The following is a 25,857-nucleotide window of genomic DNA, read 5'->3' as shown; positions in this document are numbered from 1 at the left end:
TCATACAGCTGAGCTGCAGTCATGACCTAGAATATGGCTTATATTGTGGGCAGGTCGGTTTGAGGACTGCTTGGAAGAATCTGAAGCAGATGTGTTTGCAATGGAAAGCAAAGGCGACATTGCTGAACCATCTGGAGGAAGAGCTGTGGCTATTTCTGGAAACAAAGACGTCAAGTTAAAATTGGATAAGTGCGACGTGTTGGTCATGTGCATCGGCGGCATATCTGGAAGCAAAGGAAAACTTGGCTGCGCAAAACCAACAGGCCTGGGAGGAGACAAAATGGATCCAAATCGATTGTTCAGACTTCCGCTACTCGGCTTCTCTGTGCTTGGGTTAGGAAACATTTGATTGGGAAAGTAAGGGATAGAAATGTCATTGGAAAGGGTAGGGTGGGCAGGAGAGTACGGAGGATAGAAGGACGGTAGCGTATTCTGAGGATCGACTGGGATTAGAGCTGGTGTTCGAGTGGCACTAGGCTGGGTGACAGGTGGGATGAAAGAGGTATTGGCATTTATCGGTGGATTCATGCCACCCTCTGGAATAAAAGGGAATCCAAAATTCTGAGAGAGAGTATGTTGGTCAGGGGCTGCGTTATCATTAGACACTTGAGGACCGTCAGACATAAATCGGACAATGCTTCCTCTTTTTTCTATCGCAGACTGCTGGCGCCCAAGGATCATACTGCCACTGGTGGACAGGGGAAGATGGGGAAGACTAGGGTCAAAGACGTTCCCATGTCTTTGATTTCCAGATCGATTCCTTTCTGGCTGGCGTATTTTAGAACCTGCATTATCTTGCAGAGGGTGCCTCGACCGCTGAGTAACTGAAGAATTTGGCTGACGAACAGAAGGTTGCCCTTGCTCGCCATTTCCATGAGAAACGGCAGGGTGAGGGTGAGCTGGCCTTACAACTCCATGCATGTTGCTAGAAACGGGTGTATTCATGTGGCTCTTAGTTCCGTGACTCTCTGTCATCCTCATGGGATTGGACTTCTGCACAGAGATGTTAGGGCTTGTATTGCGGCCCTGAATATCTCCCGAGGAAGAAGAACTCGAAAAAGGAATAGTCAAAGAACTGTTCCTTGTGTTAATTGCACCAATAGACATGTCACAGCTCTCCCTACTCTGGCCATCACCATCTCTTCGGATATGGACACTCTCCCGTGCTGGGGGACAGTTGTACTCAATTGTGGAGGAGGCACCACATTGTGTGTTCCTTTGATGTTCTGAGATTGATCTTTGGCTTCCACTAACTTGATCTCCAAGGTGAGGGGCAAGTAAACTCTGCATAAAGCTTTGGTGGCATGTGTTTTCATTTTCCCTTGATGGCAGGGTATTTCCTGCTGGAATTCCCTGTACTGGCTGGTAGGGCAATCTCTTCTGTCTCTCTATGGAAGTCCCAGTATTTTGACCAATTCGAAATGCTTGTGACTGCATGCTCCTGAGGGATGACACAGAATTACCAATTTCACTGTTTCTTGAAGCCTGTACATCAAAATTGCCTGTTGGTTGTTGATTAGGTCCAGATGGCTTAAATGTTTGACAATCAGAAAGCCGCTGCACATCTGATCCAACTGTATGGTCGACAGATAAGCGTCCCTGCATATTATGAATGACCAATCCTTTATTTCTAGAAACATCAAGGTAGCTTCTCATTTCAAGCTGGTCAGAAACCCTAGGGCCTTGAAGAGTTATTCCTATCCTCTGTTCTGAATTGGAGGGCGTCTTCCCAATGAGCGCCTCTGCAGAGTAGCTGGAAACTCTATTTCTTTCTTGCCTATGAGGGGTGCATGTCATATCTGATGGTCTGGTTACAATACTTGCCTGCGACACCATTTGCTGCTCTAAGCCCCTTGAGGTCATAAGTCTCTGCATCTGATTGTGCCCTGACACATGTTCAGAAGCTGAGCCTTGCTGTCTGCTGCTAACATCTTGTTGCTGTTGATGCATAATATCCTGATTTATATGGCTCTGAGGGTGGTTATGATGGTTTCTGCTTGTTGCAGGATTTTCACAGTTCTTTTCAGGCTGGGAAGCTCCAAAGTGCTGCTGCATCTGCTGCTGCATTTGCTGGTGGTGAGGATGAGGCTGACCGCCTTTTTGCCGTGTTTGATCACTTCCGTGGTGTTTTTGCTGCAGAGAAAGTTGTGTGGCTTGTGTTCCCTGGATGAGATTTCGTTTCTTTTGCATCTGCACCTCCTGCTGTATTGTTCGCTGTTGGTGGACACCATGGGGTTGAGAGTGGACTGAGTTTTCCCCGTGAGTGACATGGTGCTGCAGCTGATACAAGTGGTGCCTTTCTCTTAACTGGCCAGCCTGCTGTTGCTTTAAGTATGGATGACTGCTGTGAAGATGTGATATGCCTTGAGCAGGAACATGTTGAATTGGTGGCAAGTGCTGCCCTGCCTGGCCTTGCTGCTCTGAAATTGATGGCTGTGAAGCACATTGAACTTCAGTTTGTCTCAAAGCTGGTGTTACAAAGTTGCTGTTAGATGGGAATAATCTGTTAAGGCCATCGGTGTGCCCTTGATTGCTCACTGATGCCACTGAATTGGATGAATTAGGAGGAATCTGACTGACCAGCATCTGCGTTTGATCAGCAATACTCTCTGGTGTTCGGTTCATCAATGCCATCCCTTCCAGCCTTATGGGCGTTGTCTGGCATTGCTTTTGCCTCTTTGCTGTAGAAAGCAGAAGGTCATCTTGAACAGCCCGCTTGGCAGAGTCCTTGCGACCTTCATGATTTTGCTGCTTTAAGTGCGATTCCTGCAGCTGGGGAGCCTGCATGGTGCTTGCCCTAATAGCATTAAGTTGTTCCTGAGCATACTCACTCATCATAGCAGGTCCTGGAGACTGATTGACATATGTGCTAGAGGGAATGGAGAGGCCAATGGTTGCAGGGACACTTGCTGGCTCTGAAGACTGGGATAAACTCGAGCAGCTCACAAGGGGATGGACAATTCGACTCTGGTGTATTAGATTATTTACACTTAAACTGGTTATGCTTGGCGACTGGGAAGTGGAAATCTGCAAAGCAGTGTTTGATGTTTCCACACCTCCTACAGAGCAGCTTGGCTTTTCGACCTGTCTATCAACATTTGCTTGTACTGTATCCTGAGCACTGAATTTGTTTGGTGCTGCTTCCAATGGCCCTGCATTGTTTTCTTTAACTGGTTGAGGCTTAAAAGGCTGTTGCTCTCTCTCTGAAGGTGCAACCTCTGTTGACTTAGAGATAGCATCCCTCACGTTAACCTGTATTCCTCCCCCTCCACCCTTCTCCAGGTTTTCCTGGTCAAAAATCGCTCTTGCTGCAAGAGCTACGATGTCAGTCTGTTCTGAAAATGTGCAGCTGTTACACGTACTGGTTGAGGTGCTGCTAGTAACGTCTTCTCTGGTGGTATCTGGCAACATGGATGCAACTGAGAAGCCCCGACTGCTACCAGAGCTAGTTGACATTGGGGAGTCTGCCTGCCTGCTAGCAATAAGGGAAGCACCCACTACTTCCTGATCAGAAATGCAGGAGTGGTGCTGGGAGAGCGTGTCACCTTCTGTGTTCATTAGCAAGAGTTCCTGCTTCTCAGGCAAATTAACGTTTGATTCTGCTGATTTAGAGTTTTCCATGGAAAAATCAGAATGCTCCCCCTGAACAGTAAATGAAGAGTTTTTTTCTGCAGTTGTTCTTTCTTTCGAGAGATCAGACAGCATTTTGGTTAGACCCTGTCTTTCTAATAAGTCTGTGTCTTGCATTACGACTGAGGAACCCTGCACAACACTGCAGGACTCTGAAATCGTTCCTGCCTTGGAAGTATGACCCACTGTGCTGCTCTGTGCTGCTGACGTCCCAGCAACCTGAGAATGTGTCACATGTGCTTCGGTACGAGAGGATGTTAAAGTGCTGAGGGGTTCACAGGGTTTGGGTGACTCCGATGAGGCAGAGCTGGTTGGCAGATGGTTTTGAGACCCAAGGGCCTGCTGGTGAGAAGCAGCATCTTTGGCAGCTGGCGGGGTAAGAGCCAGCTGCTCTGACACCATGAATGTCAGTGGCGAGGAAGCGGGTGCCTCTGCCGAGCTCGACTCAGGATCAGAACAGGTTTTGGCTGCCTGTTCAGAGCTCATACTCTCTTTGGAACAACAGTCAGAAATGCTGATGCCACTTGATGCTGCTACACCACTCGCCTGAGATGTTGCTAAAGCTTGCGAAACTGCTGGAGCGTTTTCAAGCAGCCCCTCGCTGTTTGATGGCTTTGCCACCACTTCCACAGGAGCACAGTCCACCTTCCCTGCATCTTTGCAAGGAACTGCTGGACCCGACACTTTACTGTTGACTGCTTGGTGTTTCTTTGTACTTGGCTTTTTGTTTGCCCTTTTTGATTTTGCACTGGATGGCAAGCCAGCAGCCGCTTTTTTGGGGGAAGCACTTATTGAATTAGATGCACTAGTTAGTACTGAAGCCTCTGTGGGTACTGAAGATGCCACAGAAGTGGGTAATGACACACAGTTAACTGTGGCAATCTGGTTATTGACAGTTGTAGGATTGGTGGGGTGGCTGAGAGACAAATGTAAGCAGCTCTGTCCAGCCATTTGTGATATGCTTTGATTGAGGTTAGCTAAAGCACCAAATGTATTGAGGGCAACATTGGTATTTGGGTCCTCGCTGGTGGTGGGCTGAATAATTTGCAGAGGGGCTTGATTTGAAGCTCCAGATGAAGACATCACAGGCTGCAACGCAAAAAGCTGCCCATTTAATGAGATCGTTTGAGGATGCTGTTGATTTGACATTGTAACTGAAAATGTTTGCGTGGAGCTAGAAGATGGCAAAGACGATGGTCTTGGTAATATATGGACAAGGTGCTTCCCTCCAAAGGTCTGTGGAAGAGAGGCATTTTGTATGGAGCTGCTAGAGTTTGCAATTGCAGTTGGCCCATTCACAGGAACTCTTACGGAAGCAGAAGGCTGAGCAGAGAGGAGTGGTAGAGGATTCTGGTTAGCGGCTTGTATAATTACAATTTGCTGGCTAACGTTTTGGCTGGGAACTTCTGCTCTCACAATTGGAGGACATGGCACAGGGTTTGGAGGCTGGAGAATGATGACATTCTGGTTTGCTGGCGCTCCTGTTACAGCTGACACGACTGGCTGAGCCATCTGAATCACCTGCATAGCTGAATTTAATGGAAGGATATTTCCTACAGCCTGAGTTTTAACCTGTGGCTGGCTGATTAATGGCTGCATAGGTAAGGGTGGGCACGAGGGCAAGGTAACTACAATCGGTTCAGCTGCCTGACCATCCCCAGGCAGAGAAGTATTCAAACTGATACTTGTAGTCAAAGGCCTGCTGTGAGCAGAAGATACAGTACCAGCACCATTAACAGGCTCGTTTAATAGTGCAGTCATTATACTGGAGGGCGCTTGGCTTAGTGGCTGAACAGTATTTCCCGCTAGCTGCAAAGTTGTCCACGTGGTCTGTGTGTTTCCAGCTGAAGGCATCCGTGTAAGGCTACTCATGTTTTTCAAGTCTGAAGTGCCAACACCTGAAGAGCCTGAAAAAGACCAGCAGTTCTCTAGGGGACTGGCAGGCAGAGTGCTTATTGCTGTTGCAGCCTTAACTCCTTCTGCTGCAGAAGTCGCAGGCATTCCAGCACTACTGCCTAAGTCTGTACTTTTGAGAATGTTTACAGAGGAAAAACTATCTGCAGTAGACAGTCTCACAGATGGCACACAAGCTGTGTCTGTGGTTGAAATGACACAGCTTTCCTGAAGGTCAATCCTAGAATTGTGTGTATTTGAGGAAGTTGCATTCACCTGTTGAACTTGGGAGGCTTCTGTGGAGGCACTGGAAGGAAGGCTGATTCCCTGCAGGAGTGTTTTCTTTGTTAGTTTAGTGCCCTCCTCATCATTCTTACTTTTGGGGACGTTTTGATCATTCTGTGGCGCGTTACTTGAAGAACACTGCAGTTCCTGTTCTGTTCCAGATTGAGACGCGCTCTGTGAGCTGGCAGTAGCAGCGGCAAGCACGCCTCGCTCGTTCTCAGAGGTGGAAAGCTCAAGAACGTTCCCTGCTGGAACTGCCTGCGTGGAGGCCAGTGGCGAAATGGTAGTTTGTGACCAGGGCTTGTTTTCTCCGGAGTAAACACCAGAAATTGTCACAGGAGTCACTAGGTTACAAGTTCTCTGGACTGGCACAACATTGGCTGTTTGCTTTTGTAAATTATGACCAACGTTAAATGTTATTCCCTGGACGGATGCTCCCTGGTTATTTCCATTGGGTTGACTCCCATTTGAATAGACAATGATGTTCTTTTGAACCTGATCACCAGGAATAACAACTGAGACCTTTGAATTTTTGAGATTTCCCTTCCAGTGGATTGTAGGGTCATCATACAGGCAAATATCATTTGCTTTCAGTAGTTCAATGTATCTCCCATTTTCCTTCTGCAGTTCATCCAGCTGTTTCCGGAGTTTTTTAATCTCTTCAGCTACAAAACAGTGAGAGCACTCCATTACATCAGCACCAGCACAAATATTAGGTACTATGTTACCACATGACTCAGAGAATAAATACTACGTAGTATTGAAATACATTGTTAATAGCATATGCTATCTTAAAATGGTTCACAGTATCACAGTATCACAGTATGTTTGGGATTGGAAGGGACCTCAAAAGATCATCCAGTCCAATCCCCCTGCTGGAGCAGGAACGCCTAGTTGAGGTTGCACAGGAACATGTCCAGGCGGGTCTTGAATGTCTCCAGAGAAGGAGACTCCACAACCCCCCTGGGCAGCCTGTTCCAGTGCTCTGGCACCCTCACTGAGAAGAAGTTTCTTCTCAAATTTAAGTGGAACCTCTTGTGTTCCAGCTTGATCCCATTACCCCTTGTCCTATCATTGGTTGCCACAGAGAAGATCCTGGCTCCATCCTTGTGGCACTCACCTTTTATATATTTATAAACATTAATAAGGTCACCCCAGAAAGTCTCCAGAAATGGTTCCCATAACATAAATGAAGACTCTTACCCTGATAAGCCTCTCTACTGAGTGGGAAAGTGAATTAACTTCACAGACCATTCCGTTACCAATGGCAGCATATGCCAAATTATTTAGTTAGAAAAAACATCAGGACTAACTCAGATTAAACTGAATACTAATCAAATTGTTTAATTACTGAAGTAAAGATGAGCACATTACTTATTTTTTTCTTTTCCTGCTCCTCTGCAAGCACTGCAATTGTTTTTATTTAACTGATAATCTCATAGCTTTCCAGGACAATTAAGTTTCATTACATCTATAAACAATATGCAAAATTAAATACAAAGCACTTATGTAAAGCCACAAAAACTGGCAATGCCCTTGGAGATAGCTCACCTAACTAGGAAAATCATTGAGGTTTTACAAACCCAATTACATCAACAAGATAAAAATAAACTATTTAGAATTCCATTATAGGGGTAGAAATAAAAATCACAAACTGCAATGTTAGCTCTGAGATTATTTCTGTCATACCTCCATCACTGTGTTTTTATGTATCTATTCAACCAAGTTTTATATGCTGCATTGTAATTTTATAAAATAGGCTTTTATCACTTCCACAGCATTTGAAAGGAAAAAAAATAGCCCTACAAATGAAGGAAAGTCTACATTTTTTATTAAAAAAAAAACCCAACACCTTACTGAAGTTTGTCAGAAATCATTCTGGTCACTATGGTAGAATAAATCAAGACAGAATCTATTAGATGATGTTGCATCACATATAAGTTCTGTCATTACTTTACATCACAATGTGATTGCTTCATCATCTCATAGCTATATGCGAGAACCTGCACTTGGGTATTCTGTTGGCTTCTTGTTTCAAGCTACTCTACACCGCTGTATGTCTTGGGATTCCCAAGGCTTTGTTGTTAGTCACTGCTAACAGACACAGAGCAGAAGTGAGTGACAGAAATTCTAGAGCTTCCAGTAGTGTCTGTACTTACCCTGCTCATTGTTCCCTCCATTTAACAGAAGTTCATCATTCTGTCTTTTCATTTCTGTTATATACTTAAAGGCCTGATCCAGGATCATGTTCTTGCTCTTTAGAAGAAAACATATATAAAATCAGGAGAAAGGTCTGCCATTGGTAGATCCATTAATGATGAGATCGCACTTACTCTAAGAGGTCTTTACTTTAAAAATGTGCTAACTTGAATGACTCTCTGAATATTGTTGGCTGGGGTTTGTTTACGTTGTTGTTTTCATTTTTTGTTTGGTTGGTTTTTGTTTGTTTGGTCTTGTGTGTGTGTGTGTGTGGTTTTTTCAGACGAACCCCAGGTTTTATGAGAGATGCTGACCCTAAAATGCCACGAGCTTTTACAGAAAAACATTTTCAGTGCTGGAGCTGACATTTTCTGATGCCTGAAGCTAGATACTAAGGCCACAGAACTTGAACAGCAAGCATCATTTCCTGATGAGCAGCATAAAATTCCTGTTCACTGAGAAACATACACATCACATGAAATTTCCAGGATACAGCCTTGTAAATATTTTATGAGGAAAGAAAGAAACATGGAACAATTATCCAGGGAGGTGTATGCATAATTTTGGAAGTAATATACTGGAGAATACGGGAAGAGAAAATATGCCATAACCTCTCCACCATCTTCCTTTTATGAAATTATGCTTATTCTGTCTGCAATACCTCTTTTTCACTTCTAAATTTCTTCTGCTGTTCTATAGGAACAGTCTTTGCTGTAGATTGATCTGTCCTGAAAAAGATGCTTCTGTGCATCAGCATCAAATAATTTGTCTTGCTTCATCTTTCACAAAGACAGTGTCTTAAACACTTTCAGATAAAAAGCTCAAAATCTGCCTAATTACATTCATGTGGCCCTGCATTTACAAAAATGAAGTATATTAAAAATAATTTTTGAAATACTAATAACTAGTAAGATTTTTGAGCATATTAATTCAGACAGTTTTGCCTTCTTCCTAAGACAAAGAGCAAAATAAATATTTATACTTCTACAGACAAGGAAACACAGAAGCATTTTACAGGAAAGTTGTATGCACCTCAGAATGGACACTCACCTGCTTCAGTGCTGGAGAGCAGGGAATGAGTTCTCCGATTCTGTTTATTCCAGCATTAATCTTCTTCTTTCGATGTCTCTCCACTAAGAAAAAATAATATGTGCTCTGTCATTGTGGTTGAGCAAGTCAGCACAACAGCAGCACAACTAGTACCAATGTAAAGGCTCATAAATACATGATTTCATTATGTATTGGAACCCTCAGTAACTTGAGAGTGGAAAAAATCCCCTGAAGTAAACCTCAGCTGTTAAATTAATACTGAATGGAATTAAGAGCTGTAACATAAGCACCAATATCTTCAAAAGGTGGGGATGTTCTGGACCCCTTTGTGGAAAAGAAAAGTTACTGCAACTCAAAATTCAGGTTTTGATAACATTTGCTACTTGAGTTTCATGAAACCCTTTCACAAGGCAGATAGATCAGCTTTAGGCATACAGAAAGCAAATGAACCAGGATTATGGAAAGAATCGGTTGCAGATTTGGGAAGGAAATCAAAGTCTCTTAAATACTAATGTCAGGTCTAACATCAAAATAGAAATAATTCAGAATTTATCAGTTTTCAATCTTAATTTCAAATTTATATTGATGGAGTGGCCAACACTGAATACAGCTGAAGCTCTAGGTATATGGACTATCAGTTACTCTTTCATGTGTTCAAAGTTCTAGCTGTTCTGCTAGGTCTAATTATGATTGGGAGTAAATAAAATATTTAATAAACAGGATTTCCAGTGAATTACCAGTTTTGGAGAAGGTCAGGAAATGCTTCATTTACATTTCACTAGTGCCATCATTTACCTCTTCACAAGTCCTAAACACTGGCACAAAGGGTCTATGCTACAAGTATAAGTATCTTCAGGCATGTTTTTTTTCAGACAGTATTAATCCACCCACCATAGTCAGTTATTTCAAATATAGTTCAGTCTCATATAGCTACTTTTTTGACTGAGATATTTTGGTGTTCTATGTGAAGTTCTATGTGAACTAAAACTATTAGATGTCATTTGCCCAAAGAGCCTGAAAAAAAAAAAAAAAAAAAGTTTTGTCATGGCTTTGTCAAGATTCAAATCAACATATCATTTGTTCATTGTGCTGGGTTATCGCCTTAAGGTTTTTGCAGCTTTTGGTGGCACACAGTGATTCACGGGTGAGTATATTTTATTGTGTTCCTTTACAAAGGATATACTGATTTAATTTAAACAGTTTTACTTCAGTAATCTGTCACTTCAATTTACATTTTTCAAACTACTAAAATCTTTTTCGTTTCAGGACAGGCTGGTGGTGGTGTTGACAGAGACAGGCCTAAATACACTAAACACAGCAAGATGAAGTCTCTTCTGCAGGAAATATAAATCAGATCAGCTTTATATACATTAAAACACACGATCCTTGGGACTAAATTTTAACATATTTTACTAATACATACAGATATCACAGTGGTTGTGAAGTGCTATTCCTTTGTTTTCATAATACTTTACATGCTTTACTCAGCATGTCCAGATATTAACAACTAAGCAAGCTACGGGTCTGGAGGGAGCTGGTCCTCCCATGTTGCAGAGTTCAGGCCAGTAGATGAACACTTTGGAAAGCGATTGGCAAGTAAAACAGGAACTGAGAATTAGAATGAGATCAGCAATCTTAAAAGTAAACTTGATAAGACGATTTCCTGATACATCTTAATCCTTAAGAAATCGGCCACACCCTGGGCACAGCCTGACAAGCACTATATTCCACAGGCTTCACATGGAAATTACTCAGACATTTTTCCAGTTGAGCTTGTGAAGATCACACAGGAGTGCTGTTTCATAAAAGAAGAACTGGAATCAATTTCTTAGGATAAACCAGACCCAAACCTGTCAGACCCTTTCCTAGTCTGTATTTCTGCAGCTGCTTGCAGAAGATGCCACTGGAGCTGGACACTGACAGGAAGAAAAGGCCACACGCTGCCCAAGGGACATGAGGCCTGCAACATACAGACGGTATTCACACATATATCAACATCCACGTGGGTGCCTCAGGGACAGACTACATGAATATTTCTAATCCAGGGAACTTCTAAAGCTCTTAAGTTGGATATCCGCCTCTAATTCGCTTAAGTGTTTACCTCTTTAAGAGAGGTGGGTATTATTTGCGTGTGAATGCCTGTGCATTTATTTTCCTTTAGAATCGAACACAAATTGTTTACTTCTTAATTTACTAGCATTGGAATGCCAGGGGCATGGTCCTACTTTCACACTTGGGCATGCTACTGTAACCTTGTACTGCAAAAACCAGCAAACTAAGAGACCAGTCAAGATGCCCTTCTGCACAGATACGCTATGCAAGGACACAGAAAGTTCTTTGGTAGGGTTGGTGTTTTCAGTGTAATAAACTCCTACAGAGGAACCTTCTCCATGCAAAATATGTTTTACTAGTTCAAAGCATCTGTGCTTATTTCCAGGCCAAACAACAAAGCATAATGCTCCTACCTGCATTATGTGTCTCCCGGTTTTTCTTCCTGTGAAACGTAAAGAGAAAACAGTGACATGAAACAGAAGGGGAAAAATCTGCACACAAATGTTTATTTTATTATTTCCATTACAGTTAAAAATACTAAATATTATATTCTCCTCTGTGAATAAGAACACAGTAGAAGTCACATTCGCAAGAATTGGTTTTAGACATCAGTATTCAATAGTTTCAAACAAAAATTATTTTGTGTTCATACTACAATAAATTTCAGCATAACAAGGCATAGTGTAATATCCCATTTGATTCCTGTTACATATATTTATAGGGCAGAGCTGGATTTTTATGTTTATGTTCAGCAAGAATTATCTAGTAGTAATAATTATTGAACACCATCCAGTGTCCAGTAAGGACACATATAAAAAAAGTAGAACTAATTTCTGAGCAACAGCATAGTTAATTATTTGTTTAAAATGTTGCTTTTACATTCACCAGATCAATGAAACAGGAGAAAATGTTACCAAGCAAACTGATTTTTCCGGACATGTTACCTTCAAACATCATACGTCTGGTATCAAACACTCTTCCTTTGTGTGAGAAATCAGAATTACCATTCCTCTGCAGTTGTTCTTTCCTGCCTCAAAATTCTTTCTATGTGTAATTTGGGCATGCAAGGGTTGTCTTTGTTTTCAGATGTTCACCTGGAATTTCTGGACTGACAGCAACCAGGTCAGAATCATTGTGCAATGCTTTAATTTGCTTTGCTGGAAGTCAGTAAATCCCAAATGTGTACTCTACACATATAAATCAGATGTACTGCATACATGCAGTAAGCCAAATACTTTCAGGAAGTATAGTAAAGCAAAGCACATGTTTTTTTGAAAAATAAATATTCCAGTGAAAAAAAAAAAAGTATTTCAAAAGATTTCTGTCCAGCAGCTCACTCTCAGTCTAGATGTTTGGCTAGAGTACGCAAAAAGCAGAGTAGCACCTTCTGCTCTCCTTTTCTACTGTTACAGCACAGTCCAGATATAACAAGGAATTTGAACTGAGAATGCAAGATACATGTGGATGACACATGTGACTGCTATGGGGCTTGTATCCTTTACACTTTGAGTTGATACACATTTATTTCTGGTAACTCACCAAAAGTAGCGCGCATCTTAGAGTAACTTAGACAATGATTACAAGACAGTAACGTTACTGCAGGTGGTCAGACCTGGAGACATTTGCTAAGAAATAATGCCTAAAGATGAACATCTTCAAGTCAAATGCCAACAGAAGCCTGCACATCTGGTCTACAACTATGCAAGAAGCAATGAATTTTCTGTTGTTTGAAAACTTGCACCACCAGGACAGGAATGCATGTAAAATATCACTTAAAATGGTTTCTTATTTGACAGTAAACCACAGTTCTCCCACTTATATCCAAAACAATCATCTGCCATGCAAAACTGATCATCTAACCTAATTATGCACAGAGATATAAGGGCTGGAAAGACTCAGCTGCCCTTTGATTCCCAGTACCAATACAGAATCCAAAATACTCCAGTAGTGGGGTAAGAAAGAGTCACAAAATCCACACAAAAAAAAATTCTGCAGGGCTAATCAATGTTCTCTCTGAGCTTTTCTTATCATAAAAGCATTCCTACATGGCCACCTATCATAAAAAGTATGCTGCATTTAACTAGGGACTGAAGGACTCCCTTACCAATGAGGTGTTAGATCTACATGCTACTACAAAAGAACAATAACCCAGAAAAGTTGTAATCAGCTCAGAGTCATTTTGTTACAAGTTTTGGTCATAGTGTTGCTATACAATCTCAAGATGTATTTGGAGTTCTAACAGAGATCTGAAATGCAAGATCCAGATTCCACTGGTAATTGAGGAAAAGATCTAAATTACTCTGTCAAAATGAGTATAGTGACCCCTCCAATATCTCCGCAATAATACAGACTGCAAGCTAACCTAGGCAGCAACACAGTTTTACACACATTGGCATAGTCAGTGTAATAATCAAAGAATCTCCATTGTCTAGGTGGCCCAAGTAGATGTGTCTTTGACAAATAATTCAGCATAGGCAGCGGAAGAGAGAAAAGGAGTTTTGCAGACAGTTCCCAAACTTCTGGATCAGCCTTGGTCAACCCTCAGAACTTCTTGTCAAAACCTTTATTTCCAAACTTTTAGCTAGAAACTACATAACTGTGACGTGACTGCAGACTACAGAACTACAAAATAGTCATTTTCCCACAATAACTCACCGATGTTGCTTCTTAGTAGGTGTCTCATTCTCTGTCATCTCTGGCATGGTTTCGGAGAAGAGAGGCTGAAGAAAATTGAGGAAAGAATTAACAACTCCTTCAACTCTTCTGAGTTCTTAGAACATGACATTTGTTGCATCGTTTTGCCTTTGACCACAGGACAGGACCATACTACAATGTATGCACAAGTCCATCACCTTGATGAAGAGCAGCTGGTCATGTGAGCATTAAAAACGATGTCACCTATCAGGGAGCTTTCTGAACCCCTGCTGTCTATGATGAACTGCTTTACATTTACTGAATTACTTCAAATACAAAAAACAGTTATAATCTCAATTACTTTAAGGATGCAAGAAGGAAAATTAGAGTATATGATTGCTTTTTGATTCCTTCCTAACCAAATATGTGTTCAATTCCCGGTTTTAAATAAAGCATGAATGCTAAGCAAAATACAAGCTACAAAGACATTAAATACAAATTTAAAGGGCTACAAATGTAGCAAATTACAAAACTTACCTGCTATTGAATTAATGTACAGTTTAAAATGGCCAAAATTTACAAAATAGTTAGTTTAGATTATTTTCTTTGATATTAAGTTTTCACTCTTTATTTAGGAAGTGTACCCAAACCTAATATTAATTTTTAAAAGAAAATAATTCTTCCAATCTATTATTTTTGGCTGTACAAAATAATCTTCTTCAAATTAGTAAAGCTATTCCATTCTAATGTATGCAGCAGAAAGAACCTTTTTAATATGCAGCTACACACAGTCTGTAAAATTATCAGCAGCCCAAACCTTTCTTTCTCTTAAAATACTGCAGCAAGCTTATGCTACTACACTGCTACAACCTCACAGTTCTTACTAGTTTTGTACACCTCATGTACTTAGCCATGATTTAAAGATAAGATCAATTCCAAGGCATAGATAATAACTACTCAAATACTATTTTTTTTTTTCCTGTAAGATAGTGTCTTCTTCATTCAAGTGACTGCTGGAGCTCCCTTTTCCAATCTTCCATGCATGTTTTAAAACAAGGCAAGCTTCAAACAGGGACTTAATCCAAGCTTTTAATCACAAGCAAGGTGCCCTTGAGATAAACAGACATGATTTACTCCCCTTCCTTTATTCCCCCTATTCTCATTTTGCATTTACCCAATAAAATGATTGCAGGAAATGAAACTCAAAAGCTTACCTTTGTGATTCTTACCTACATATACCAGCTACTTTTGCCTATAAAAGTAACCTGTTAAGACTACTGTACAGGAAATTGAAAAGGACTGTTTTTCCTGGTAAGAGTAAAAATCCCTTTGATAGCTTTAGGTTGGTTTCTGAAGAAACCAAGGTTTTCTTGCTGCTGCACCATGTCTCTTCATCCACCTGCTCACAACAACAAGTGAGTCCACTGACCCACCTAAATGGAACCTCTCAAAGATATGAAGTTCCCAGGTGTTTACAAAAACCTGAGACTGCATAGAGAAGAAGGAGTGAGGTCATTGCTGACACTGCAGGTAAGGGACTGGACACCACTGGCATCTGTTACCAGACCCATAGCACGTGCACGCTGGCTGACCAGCTGCCGCCAGACTGGTCACAACATGCACCGTCTTTTGCTGAGGAAGATGTTACAGGGATTAAAGGGCAGGAAAGCGCTATCTTGGCTTTTCATAGAATACACATTCCCAATGCAAACCAGCTGACAGTTTCCTAGGGCAACCAGACTGTTTCCAGAGCTTCTGCCACAGTTAAGGAAAGCAAATCAATGCCAACAATAAGCTAAAACTTGTTACACAATCCACTTGTTTTATAAGGTGTCTGCAAATAAAAACAGATAGAAAAAGACTTCACTGCTTTTAGAAATTTTTCCTTTACCTCTTTTGTTTGTACTATCTAAACTCAAATACATTGGTATTTTTCCTCCTGCTGACTTTATAAAAGACCATGCAGGAACACTAAAAAGAAAACTCAAGTGACATTCCCTCATATCTACATTAATTTTTGTTTTCATTTATAATTTTCAGAATATTAAAGACATAACTGCTCATGACCATTTACTAACATGTAGTTTCAGGACAGCATAATTGTAGGGTCATTCTGAGAAATCCTGACCAGATCTGCTTATGAAACTTGAAGAAAAAAAAGAAACTTCCCTATTAACCACCTAAAGATCCAACTCTCCTGTTTACTTTTCTTGCTCTACCGTTGTTGCCTCTCAAGTTTTCCTAGGTTAATATGGCCTCATTTATTTTTAAACCTTAGATGAGGGGCAGAGAGGGAGAGGGATAATGTTTACTGAATCAAGTCTCTTACTTGCTGATGATGTTCTGAAAAGTATTTAAGGAGAGGTATCTCAGGACATTCTACGTCCAGATGTGAGCTGCTGGCACTCTCACACACTGTGTACTACAAACAGACTGCAGTGGCACACGGTGCTAGTAAAAGAACATGCCTATGTAAACTATCTCCTGTGGTCTGGATGAATTGTTATATGGAAGTAGGCCTTTGGGAGGTAAAGAGCTGTAATTACACAATTAGTGCACAAACTAGAATCACAGAGACCAGAGCTGTCATCCTAAAGAGTGTTCTTGGCTACTTGATATCAAAATAAGGGAAATGTCACTCTTTTCTTTAGGAAATCACAAAGTCAATTGCTAGGAAAATCCTCATTATTCCCATGTTCTTTTGGTAAGATTCACAAGTTACCACACACTAATTTAATGATGGAAGTGAGCAAGTATGAGGAATGTCTCTAAGTTGCAGGACAGTGGTCACCTCCCTGTTTTTTAACACCCAGTGATCTGCAGTACACTGCAAAACAGAAAACTATTTTCAAATAGATGACAGATATCTAATTATGGTATGCTTGACAAAGGAGTCAAAAAGTCTGTTCTGATGGTGAAAGCTAGGTGGATACAAAGTGGACTGCAGACAACTTTCTCCTATAAGAGGTCATAATCTCTGTGGGTTACATTACCTGTATTAGATCAGAAAGATTGCCTGTACTATAGCTGAGGCTGAGTGCACTCCCACTCTGATGCAAGAGCATCTGTTGATGAGCCAAACCTTGCTGGCAGTACATTGCCTAAGGAACAAATAATTTCTTTTTCCTGAAAAAAGCTGTAACATGTAAGTCATCATGGTCTCTGAATAGTGGGACCAAGAAGATTATGTATAATTGAGGAAGCCATCCACACATGAAAGCTGTATTTGAAACATCAAAGACCAACTGGACAAATGGAGAAACTACAGCTTCAGCAAGAGCCAGTCTCATTTGCTTTCTGGCATGACCTTATCTCCAAATGAAATCTCCATTCCAAGAACAGTACTTTGTCACAGGGCTTGATAACCAATGTAGAATAAAAACTTTAATTCTGGCCACAATGATATAGTCAGAATACTCTTCTCTGGTTCATTTGTTGGTTTTAACCTACAATCTTTTTTGTTCTCTAACTCAAAGGATCCTCACAGAGTCTGTTTATAAAACTGTGTAAGGTCTTGAGGAAGTAGCAAGTGATTTTCTGATAGCTACACAACACAGATACATGCTAAACTGACTTGCTTCTCTCTCTTAAGATCTCTAACTAAAAAGCAGTACAAAATACTCTAGAACTGAAATGATGTGCAAGGCATCCAGAGAGATCGTGTGTCAATTTTTGACTTACATCTGAAAAGATGAATTTAATCAAGCACAAAGGATTACATGGTCAAGTTCTTGAATATTTTATAAGCTTGAGGTTTGAGAAATCTGACAGAAACTAAGAACTTGTCAAGGATTCATGATACAGGAAGCAATATTGTATGGGTCTTCACTATAAAGCTCCTTTACAACATGCAGAAGAGATCCATCCTGAGATCTGGTTACAAATATTGACCTGTCAGAGTAAAGGATTTTCCTAGGAATCTTAATGGGGCTAAAGGCAAAAATGGCCAAGGTAGAAGGTACCATAAAACGGTATGTCAGTTTTAACATATAAGCTGATCAAGCTTGCTCCCTAACTCCACTGTTAAGACATAATTCCTAAGTACGTTGACTCTACAAGAACTAGTTAATGAAACCTGTATTCAACATTCAGAATCACGGAAACTGGCAACTGAACAAAAGCACTTCCAAAGCACCTGTCCAGAGAGTCTATTGCCATGTCCTTCAGAAAAGGCTGGCATGTTATTCCAGAAGCGGGTCTTTCACTGTTACCAGCTGTAATGAGCTTTAAAAAAAAGTCCACAAAAGCCCTTCACACTCTGCCCCAAAGCCAAACAAAACCATACTTTCCAATGTATGTTTTGTGCCAAGCTCCTCTCAAAAGGATTTAGTGAACGGATGAGAGCTCGTTCTCCTTTACAACCTCAACGCTATTTCATACCTTTACTCCTCAGAGCTTTTTCTTTATAAAGTGGGTCCACTGGGCAACTGATTCAGTTCCAGGAATAAAGGACCCAGCTTGTGATCTGGATGTTTGACATACAGTTTTGAATATTACTGGCAGGGATAAAGCTGCAAACTATTTCAGTCAGATGTAACAGAGAGGTCCAAACTAAAGATAGCTGAGCCCAGGTGATGAGGGAAAGCAGGAATGCTTTCTTAACAACCATTTCCAAAGATGAAATTTAAAAGCAAGATCAGCATATGTTAGGCACCAGAAAATGGAACCACTAGATGCAAACGCATAGGAAAACTGGATTCCAGCACTTTAGAAAGTACTTATTTAGCTTAGGAGAAGTACAGTACATGAGCTACCAGGGGTAAAGAAGTAGCTCTGAAAGCACTAGAAAAAGTAAATAAGACTACTGTAGAAGTTTAGTGTGGACAACAGAGCAGAAACTAAAACCACATTTTCAAGATACTACTTTGCAGAGGTTTGAAAGGAATGGACAAAGGGAAGGGACAGAGTGATACCATGATCCTGTATGTTTTACTTCATTAGAAAATCATTCCAAATATTAAAATGCCTTACCTCCATTTTCTTTATCTATAACTGTTTGAAATCACCTCCCTATTGCCACCCGAGAGAGACTTGGCAAGAATATGTTGAAGAGAAACTAGAACAGGGACATCTCTATTGTGCTCCTTAGCAAGGAATAGCTCCAACAGCTAATTTTTTCAAGCTATGAAACACAGAGTCTTCCCATTCCTGCCCAGAGTAAAATAGAAAAACTACAAAGTGAGTAAGATGGGCTGCAAAGCCTCTTGAGCCAATTTACAGGTTGGATTCTCTACAACTTGCTGACCACAGCAGGTATAAAATATTATCTCAACAGATGGCAGTGCTTCAGAAAAAAAGCAATATTTAATAATCCAAATTATCAGCTGTTGAGACTGTGCATCCCTTTTGGCTACAGACTTAAACAAAAACAAACCCAAGAAGCCCCCAACTCTCCCCCACTTCCATTTAAATGAACAGAGACACCAGCTAAGTACCCAACAGCTGCCTCCAACAGAAGTTCTGAACTTGAGCCATGGAGAGCGCAAGATAGAAGAAAGGGCGTGCAAGTGTGGGGTGCAAGGTTGGTTAGAAGATCAAAGACAGAGCTGCAGCTCCCAGCTAATATCGCAGAGCAAGGAAACTGCACGTCAGAAGTACAGAACACATACATGCTGACTGAATACAGGTGAATAATATATCAAATAGAAATTATCACTACTTTTAAATTGTCTGGATATAAATGGTAACTACTGCAGTTGCAACTAAAGAGAGTGATGACAGACTAGTGGTTGTGTAGGCAAGATCAGACTAGAGCACTGTAAGTCTGGACTTTTTCAGACTGCACCCTTCTGAGAGTATCTTAGGTTCTGAAGGAGGTTAGGGTATTATAGAATCACAGAACAGATGAGGTTGGAAGGCACCTCTGGAGGTCATCTGGTCCAACGTACCCTGCTCAAGCACGGTCACCTAGAGCCAGCTGCCCAAGACTATGTCCAGACAGTTTTTGAATATTTCCAAGCATGGAGACTCCACAACATCCCTGTACCAGCTCCAGTGCTCAGTCACCCTCACAGTAAACTAAGTGTTTCCTGATGTTCAGATGAAACCTCCTGCATTCCTATTTGTGTCTATTATCACTTATGTTGTCATTGGGCACTGCTGGAAATAACCTCTTTGCACTCCCTTAAGGTATTTATATATCTTGATGAGATCCCCACTGGGCCTTCTCTTCTCCAGGCTGAACAGTCCAAGCTCTCTCAGCCTTTCCTCAGATTGGAGATGCTCCAGTTCCTTCACAGCCCTTCATTGGACTCTCTCCAGTATGCCCACATCTCTCTCGTACTGGAGAGCCCAGAACTGGACACAGGACTCCAGGTGTGGCCTCACGAGTGCTGAATAAAGGGGAAGGATCACCTCACTCAACCTGCTGACAAATACTTTACCTCATGCAGGATAACATTCACCTTCCTTGTGGTGAGGGCACACTGCTGGCTCCTGTTCATCTTGGTGTCCACCAGGACCCTCAGGCCCTTTTCTGCCAAGCTGGGTGACCCTCAGCATATCTTGGTGCACGGAGTTGCTCCTCTCCAGGTGCAGGACTTCGCACTTTCCCTCGTTAAACTTAATGAGGCTCCTGTCAGCCCATTTCTCCAGGCTGCCAAAGTCCTTCTGGATGGCAGCACAACCCTCTAGTGTATCAGCCACTTCTCCCAGTTTGGTGTTATCAGCAAATGTGCTGAGGGTACACTCTGTCCTGTCATCCAGATCATTAATTAAGATGTTCAACAGGACTGGACCCAGTATCGATCCCTGGGATACACCACTAGTCACTGGCCTTCAAACAGACTTTGCACTGCAGATCACCACCCTCTGGGCCCAGCTGTTCAGCCTGTTTTCAACCCAACTTTGCTTATGTTGAGATGTAAGTTACACGAAGTTCTAAAAGGCAACTTACATTGAAACCTGATGCATCCCAAACTAACAGTTTTTGCTTGTTTTAGTTATTTTAACAGAATCTGAATGCTAACAGTCTGCAACATATGCTAAACTAACCACCTAACTTTCCTTCGTTAGCAAATTGCCCTTATGGTAGTAAAAAGAAAATCTGTGAGATGATTACTCTCCCCTACTGTCCTAACTGCTCCACAATAATGCTGAGATGTAGCCTCTCCCCCACTTCACTAGCACTCATTACACAAGAAGCCAGCCAAGTATATTACTTCAACTTAAAATTTACTCTACAAAAGGATTGCAAAAACACCTCCTACTCCCAAACAAGTACGCTGAAACTGCTCATGTTGATACAAGATTGCTTCTCAGGGTTGCAGTGCTGGCTTAATGCTTGTGGAACTATGACCCTAGATGATGCCAAGATGAGTTAAACTTCTTCAATTACACAGGAAGTCTCAGAATTTACAGCAAGTTGGAGACTTATGTAGAAGAATTAGGCATTTAAACTATAGGTACCTAATATTTAAACAGCATGTCTGAATATTACGGATTCACCAGTAGAGAAAAAATGAAATGGTGTTCCTTGTTGCTGATTTGGAGTTGCTCAATGTTGGGCTAGCACCATTTTATATTATTGTAGTAAATCAGTGAGAAGAGCTGTAGTACTGAGCAAAAGGCAACTTCCAGCCAATCTAAGATTTGTGTTCAACTTCTACCTGACAACTTCACTGATGCAGGAAAGCAAAGCAGAGTCCAGCTTCAAAGGTTGAAGGCTGGCATGAATTAAGTGTCCCACAAGCCACCTACTCATTACAGGCTACAGATGTGGGCAGATGCCTCAAATGGCCAACTTTTGCCTTTAAACTTCAGTTACTCAAAGAAACAACTTTTTCAAGATAAATTCTCCTCTTCCCATAATACCTTTACACTTCTTTTAATATAGTCAGCAGCCTAAAGAACAATGTTTTCAATAATCTTTTGTTAGCACTGCCCACCGCACCAATGACTTCCAGATCACAAGATCTGAGAAAGCTGCACTTCGACATAAAAGTTAATAGATCCACACTCAGATCATTCCAGTCTCAATAGAGATGGACCACAAGTAACTCATTTTGGCATCAGACTGCTGGCATGATTGAGATGTGCTTTTAGATGGCATGGATCTCATTTCACGGTCTTCATCTTGGTTGATAACCTGACAGAAGTTCAGGTAACTGGATGAGAATGGCACTTGTTAACAGGAAGCATGAAACACTTTTGGCAGTCTGCTACTTTCCTCTTCTCAGAAGCACAATGGCACACAGCATGGCTGACATAAAATATTGCTATCGTATGTCAGGGTTGCAAAAGTAACTCATTTGCCTTAGAAGACTAATGCCATAGCTTTTCACACAGGAAACAAACTTAGTTTACACACAATTTGTCAATCTTGTGCACGCAGTGAAATTTATTTCATGCTTACTCAGAGCATGACAATAGTGCTACTCTTGTAAGGTCAAACCAAAGTACACTCTGGACATGAGATATGCACATTTAACAGCTGGAACTGTATTTTAACCCGCAAGGTAGGTTAGCTTTATGTAATCTGGGCACTGTACAACACTTTCTAATCGGGGAGTTGTGACCTTTACATGTTTTACTGCAATTTGAAACAAAGGAAGCCCTACTGTTCAGCCACTCAATCTGAGGTGTTTTCACTCAGCTTTCCAGAACACACACACACCTCACATTATGATTGATACCCGTCAGAAGAGGAAATATGCTCCTGAGGGACTTAACTTGAATAAAGGTCACACAAATATGACAGAGATGAAGAATGCTAGCACAGGAAGTTATAAAGTGATCTGCAGTACTAAGGGTGAGCGGTCCTTCAGACTGGAGACAAGTAAAAGGCCTCTTCAGAAGCCTGAAAATTACAACTAGACCCAATACAAAATGGTTAGGAGCATGAAAACTGTCAGATGCTATACACACACAAGTTTCACATACCCATTTTCATTTAAACACCTGGTTTGTACACACAACTAGGCATACCTCCAATGGCATTTTGATAATCTGGGACAACACTCAATATCATTATTTAATTGGAAACTATCTTAGCTGAAACATTGTGCTGTGATATTTGTTCACTATCCTTCAAAGTGGCATTGATGTCATGACATTTTTTACAGGTTCTTATGAAGCAAACGGTTATGATTCATTGAGAATCCATTCATATCAAATGCTAGACTACTTACACCTTCCCACAGTCTCGTGCCATTTACAGAGTTATTTTTAAGACTAACTTGGATCCAAAACGTTATTACAAAAAGACAAGGACTACTGTACAAAAATTAAACCACTGAATGGTCTTGTCAATCCAACTTGTCCCAGATCTCGACTTCCCTATATATTTATTTCTTCTACCCTATACGGTATCCAACTTCAATCCAGAGAGTGTATTAATTTATATCCAATCTGGATATGATTCGTTACAACGTCACACACCTTATGCCAATGCACTTTGCAAATTAAAAGCATAGTTGAATAGAGCACTATTCCAAATCCCTTTGTTGCTGAATTTCTTATACTTCAACACCTGGAAGCTAGAGGTATTCTTACAATTTCATCACATGGGTGGAAAAATATCAAGAAAAATACAACCCACAAAAAGTAGCTCTTTAATTCCTCCCTTTAAAACAGTCAGAAGCATCCTCTACATTCATCCAAGAGGAGACAAGACGAAAAGCAGCTGGAGTAGCTTGGGCAGTGGTGTCAGCAGAACACATTCACTGTATTTTTGCCTTCTTGTTCATAAGACGCCTGAAATTTCAGACTACAACTTCAGCCACAAGCCTAGAGTCCGTAATGCACACAGCAAGCACATGCTAGGTATACATCACAGCGCTGCTTGAGTGACAGGCACTTCCATCTGTCCCAGGTCAGCTTCTGGGAATACTACTTGGAAAACCAGGAAGCAAAGAGCGAAGTCTACTATCAAACACTTATATTCTAATTAACTCTCTGCAGCTGTCAGACACTTCCAGGATCCACCACCATATTTCATCTACTCCATTAAAATCTTCCCATATATCTAAAACCAAAGGGAATAAGTCTCTAAGGAAAAAAGTAAAACCCAAATACTTCAAGGTTTGCAACTGTACTCATACTGCTTTACATATCTGATACATTAATTCGGATACATGCATCTTAAAACCATGCTCATAGGAGCGTTTTCTAAGCTTATTTCCCATTCAGTGACAAATGAATTCTCAGTTGTCAAATCTACTTCACCCCAAAATGTACCTATGAATTACAATAATAACAATACTATGGCACTAATTGAAAGTCAAAATTTTAATTCCATATAATAATAATAACAATTTCCCCATACGAAGTTTCTTCCTTCCTATTTGTCCAATTACTGCACACAATTGATGAGTGACAAAGGATACCCTGCAGTTTGTTAAAGTGCTATGCAACATAATCACATAATTAAGATTGTCCCAATGCATTGCATGAAAAAGCAAAGTTAAAATCATGCTTCCAAACCAAGCTATTAGATTACCTGACTTCTAAATGCTTAACTGTACAACCATGAAGCTATCTTTGCTTAAAATAACCATATGTCTGGGTGGAGTCTAATGAAGGCCAAGTAATTATGTGAAAAGGAAAAAAAAATGTGTGATTTTCTAGGTACTTATGGCTGGTGACTCAACACATCATTATTCCTTTCTTCTTCACCTTAATGCCAGCTTTTCCCTACAAACTTCTCTGGACAAATAGCATCATGAGCTACAGCTGTATTCAGCCATATCTGTGCTGCTGGACTCAGTTCACCTCTGCTGTCAGTCACAAGGAGCTGGATTCTAGGTGCTCTGCCCTCAGTGTGAGCAACAATTGTGATCTTCTGCATTTGTTAGATGTTGATTTCCATGAAACTAGAGACTTCAGTCTCTTTAAGACCCCTGTCGCTGGGAAATTTGACTGAAACTGGCCAGAGAACTAAAATTACTAGGTGAAGAAGGAATAGCCAGAGTGTGTCCATAAGCCGTCTTTCCTTAGGAGACCAAGCTGACAACACACCCAACAGGAAGGGTTAGTTTCCAGGGACCAAATTCTAAATAAAAAGGCTGGACGCTTACACTGTAGTTTGAAGCTGATTAACTTCCAAGCTGACATGGCATACAGGAACACACAGAGGTGATGCACAGCACATTCTCTATCCCGGACTAGACTGAAAAGATGTTAAAGCTGAGAAACAGTGCCCATGCTTTGCTCTCTCCGAAGCTAACTTTTTGCACAGCGATTTAGGGTCAACTGTCTCAGATCATCAGGATTTCAAAACAATTAAAACACCCCAGGTGCCTTCACCTTTACAGTTTCCCTGACAACACGCACCAGCGCTTGGAGACAATCTCCTTGCAGGGCGGAGGGGCTCCCCAACCCTCACAACCGAAGCAACAAAACTTCTCCAGAGCAGAAGCCCGGCCACCAACCACCACGGTGCTGCCTGCAGGAGCACCCGAGGGGCCGCAAGCACCGCCACCACAAAGAGACGCCCCAATTCCCCAAACGCGTCCCCGCCAGGGGCTTCACCACCCCGGCCTGTTCCGGCTCCGCAGCCCCTGCCCAAGCGGTGTCCGAGGCGCCCCGGGCAGCCCGGCCCGGGCGCACCTGGGGACACGGGGCGGCGCGGACAGACAAAGGGGCGCCGGCCGCCCCCACGACGGTGCCGCCATGGGCGTCCCGCTGCGACAAGGGCGGCGAGCGGTCCCCGGCCCAGCTCCGCGTCCCGGCCTCCCCCCGCGGCGCCCCGGCCAGCGGGCGAGGAGGCCCGAGGCGGCTCCCAGGGGTGCTGGGGACATGGCGGGGGAGGGGGACAGAGCAGAGGCCCCGCGGCCCTGGGGCTTCGGCCTTGTTGCCGTGGCGACGGCGCCGCGCGGGGGGCGCCCTGTGCCAACCGCCTCCTCAGGGCAACGGTCACCGCGGGGGAGGGGAGGGAAGAGAGGGAGGGGCGCGCTGCGGCCGCCGGTAGCCGCCCCCCCCCGCGCCCCCTCAGCCCTGGCGCCGCTGCCGCGGCCGTTCCCCGTCCCGCCCCTCTTCCCCCTCTTCCTCCTCCCCCCCTCCCGCTCACCAGGCTCCGGTCTGAGCGCAGGCGGCGGGCCCACCCCCGCGGCAGCGCCCGGCACTCACAGGGGGGCTGGGCGGGCTGAGCAGCGGCAGCCCCACCGCGGGGACCAT

The 25,857-nt window shown here is 42.2% G+C and overlaps 1 protein-coding gene across 1 annotated transcript; it reads right to left on the bottom strand.

Moving 5' to 3' along the window:
- On the bottom strand, positions 1-25,857 carry USF3 (upstream transcription factor family member 3; the record flags this gene model as incomplete). The annotated part of the gene is made up of 6 exons (XM_080357520.1): positions 1-6,473; positions 7,968-8,064; positions 9,058-9,140; positions 11,523-11,551; positions 13,765-13,829; positions 25,810-25,857. The coding sequence occupies 6 exons, from the start codon at positions 25,855-25,857 to the stop codon at positions 1-3; spliced, it is 6,795 nt and encodes a 2,264-aa protein (XP_080213646.1).

This window comes from Nesoenas mayeri, assembly GCF_963082525.1.
Source record: "Nesoenas mayeri genome assembly, chromosome: 1".
Classification (NCBI taxonomy): domain Eukaryota; kingdom Metazoa; phylum Chordata; class Aves; order Columbiformes; family Columbidae; genus Nesoenas; species Nesoenas mayeri.
This window is presented reverse-complemented; position numbering and strand designations above follow the sequence as displayed.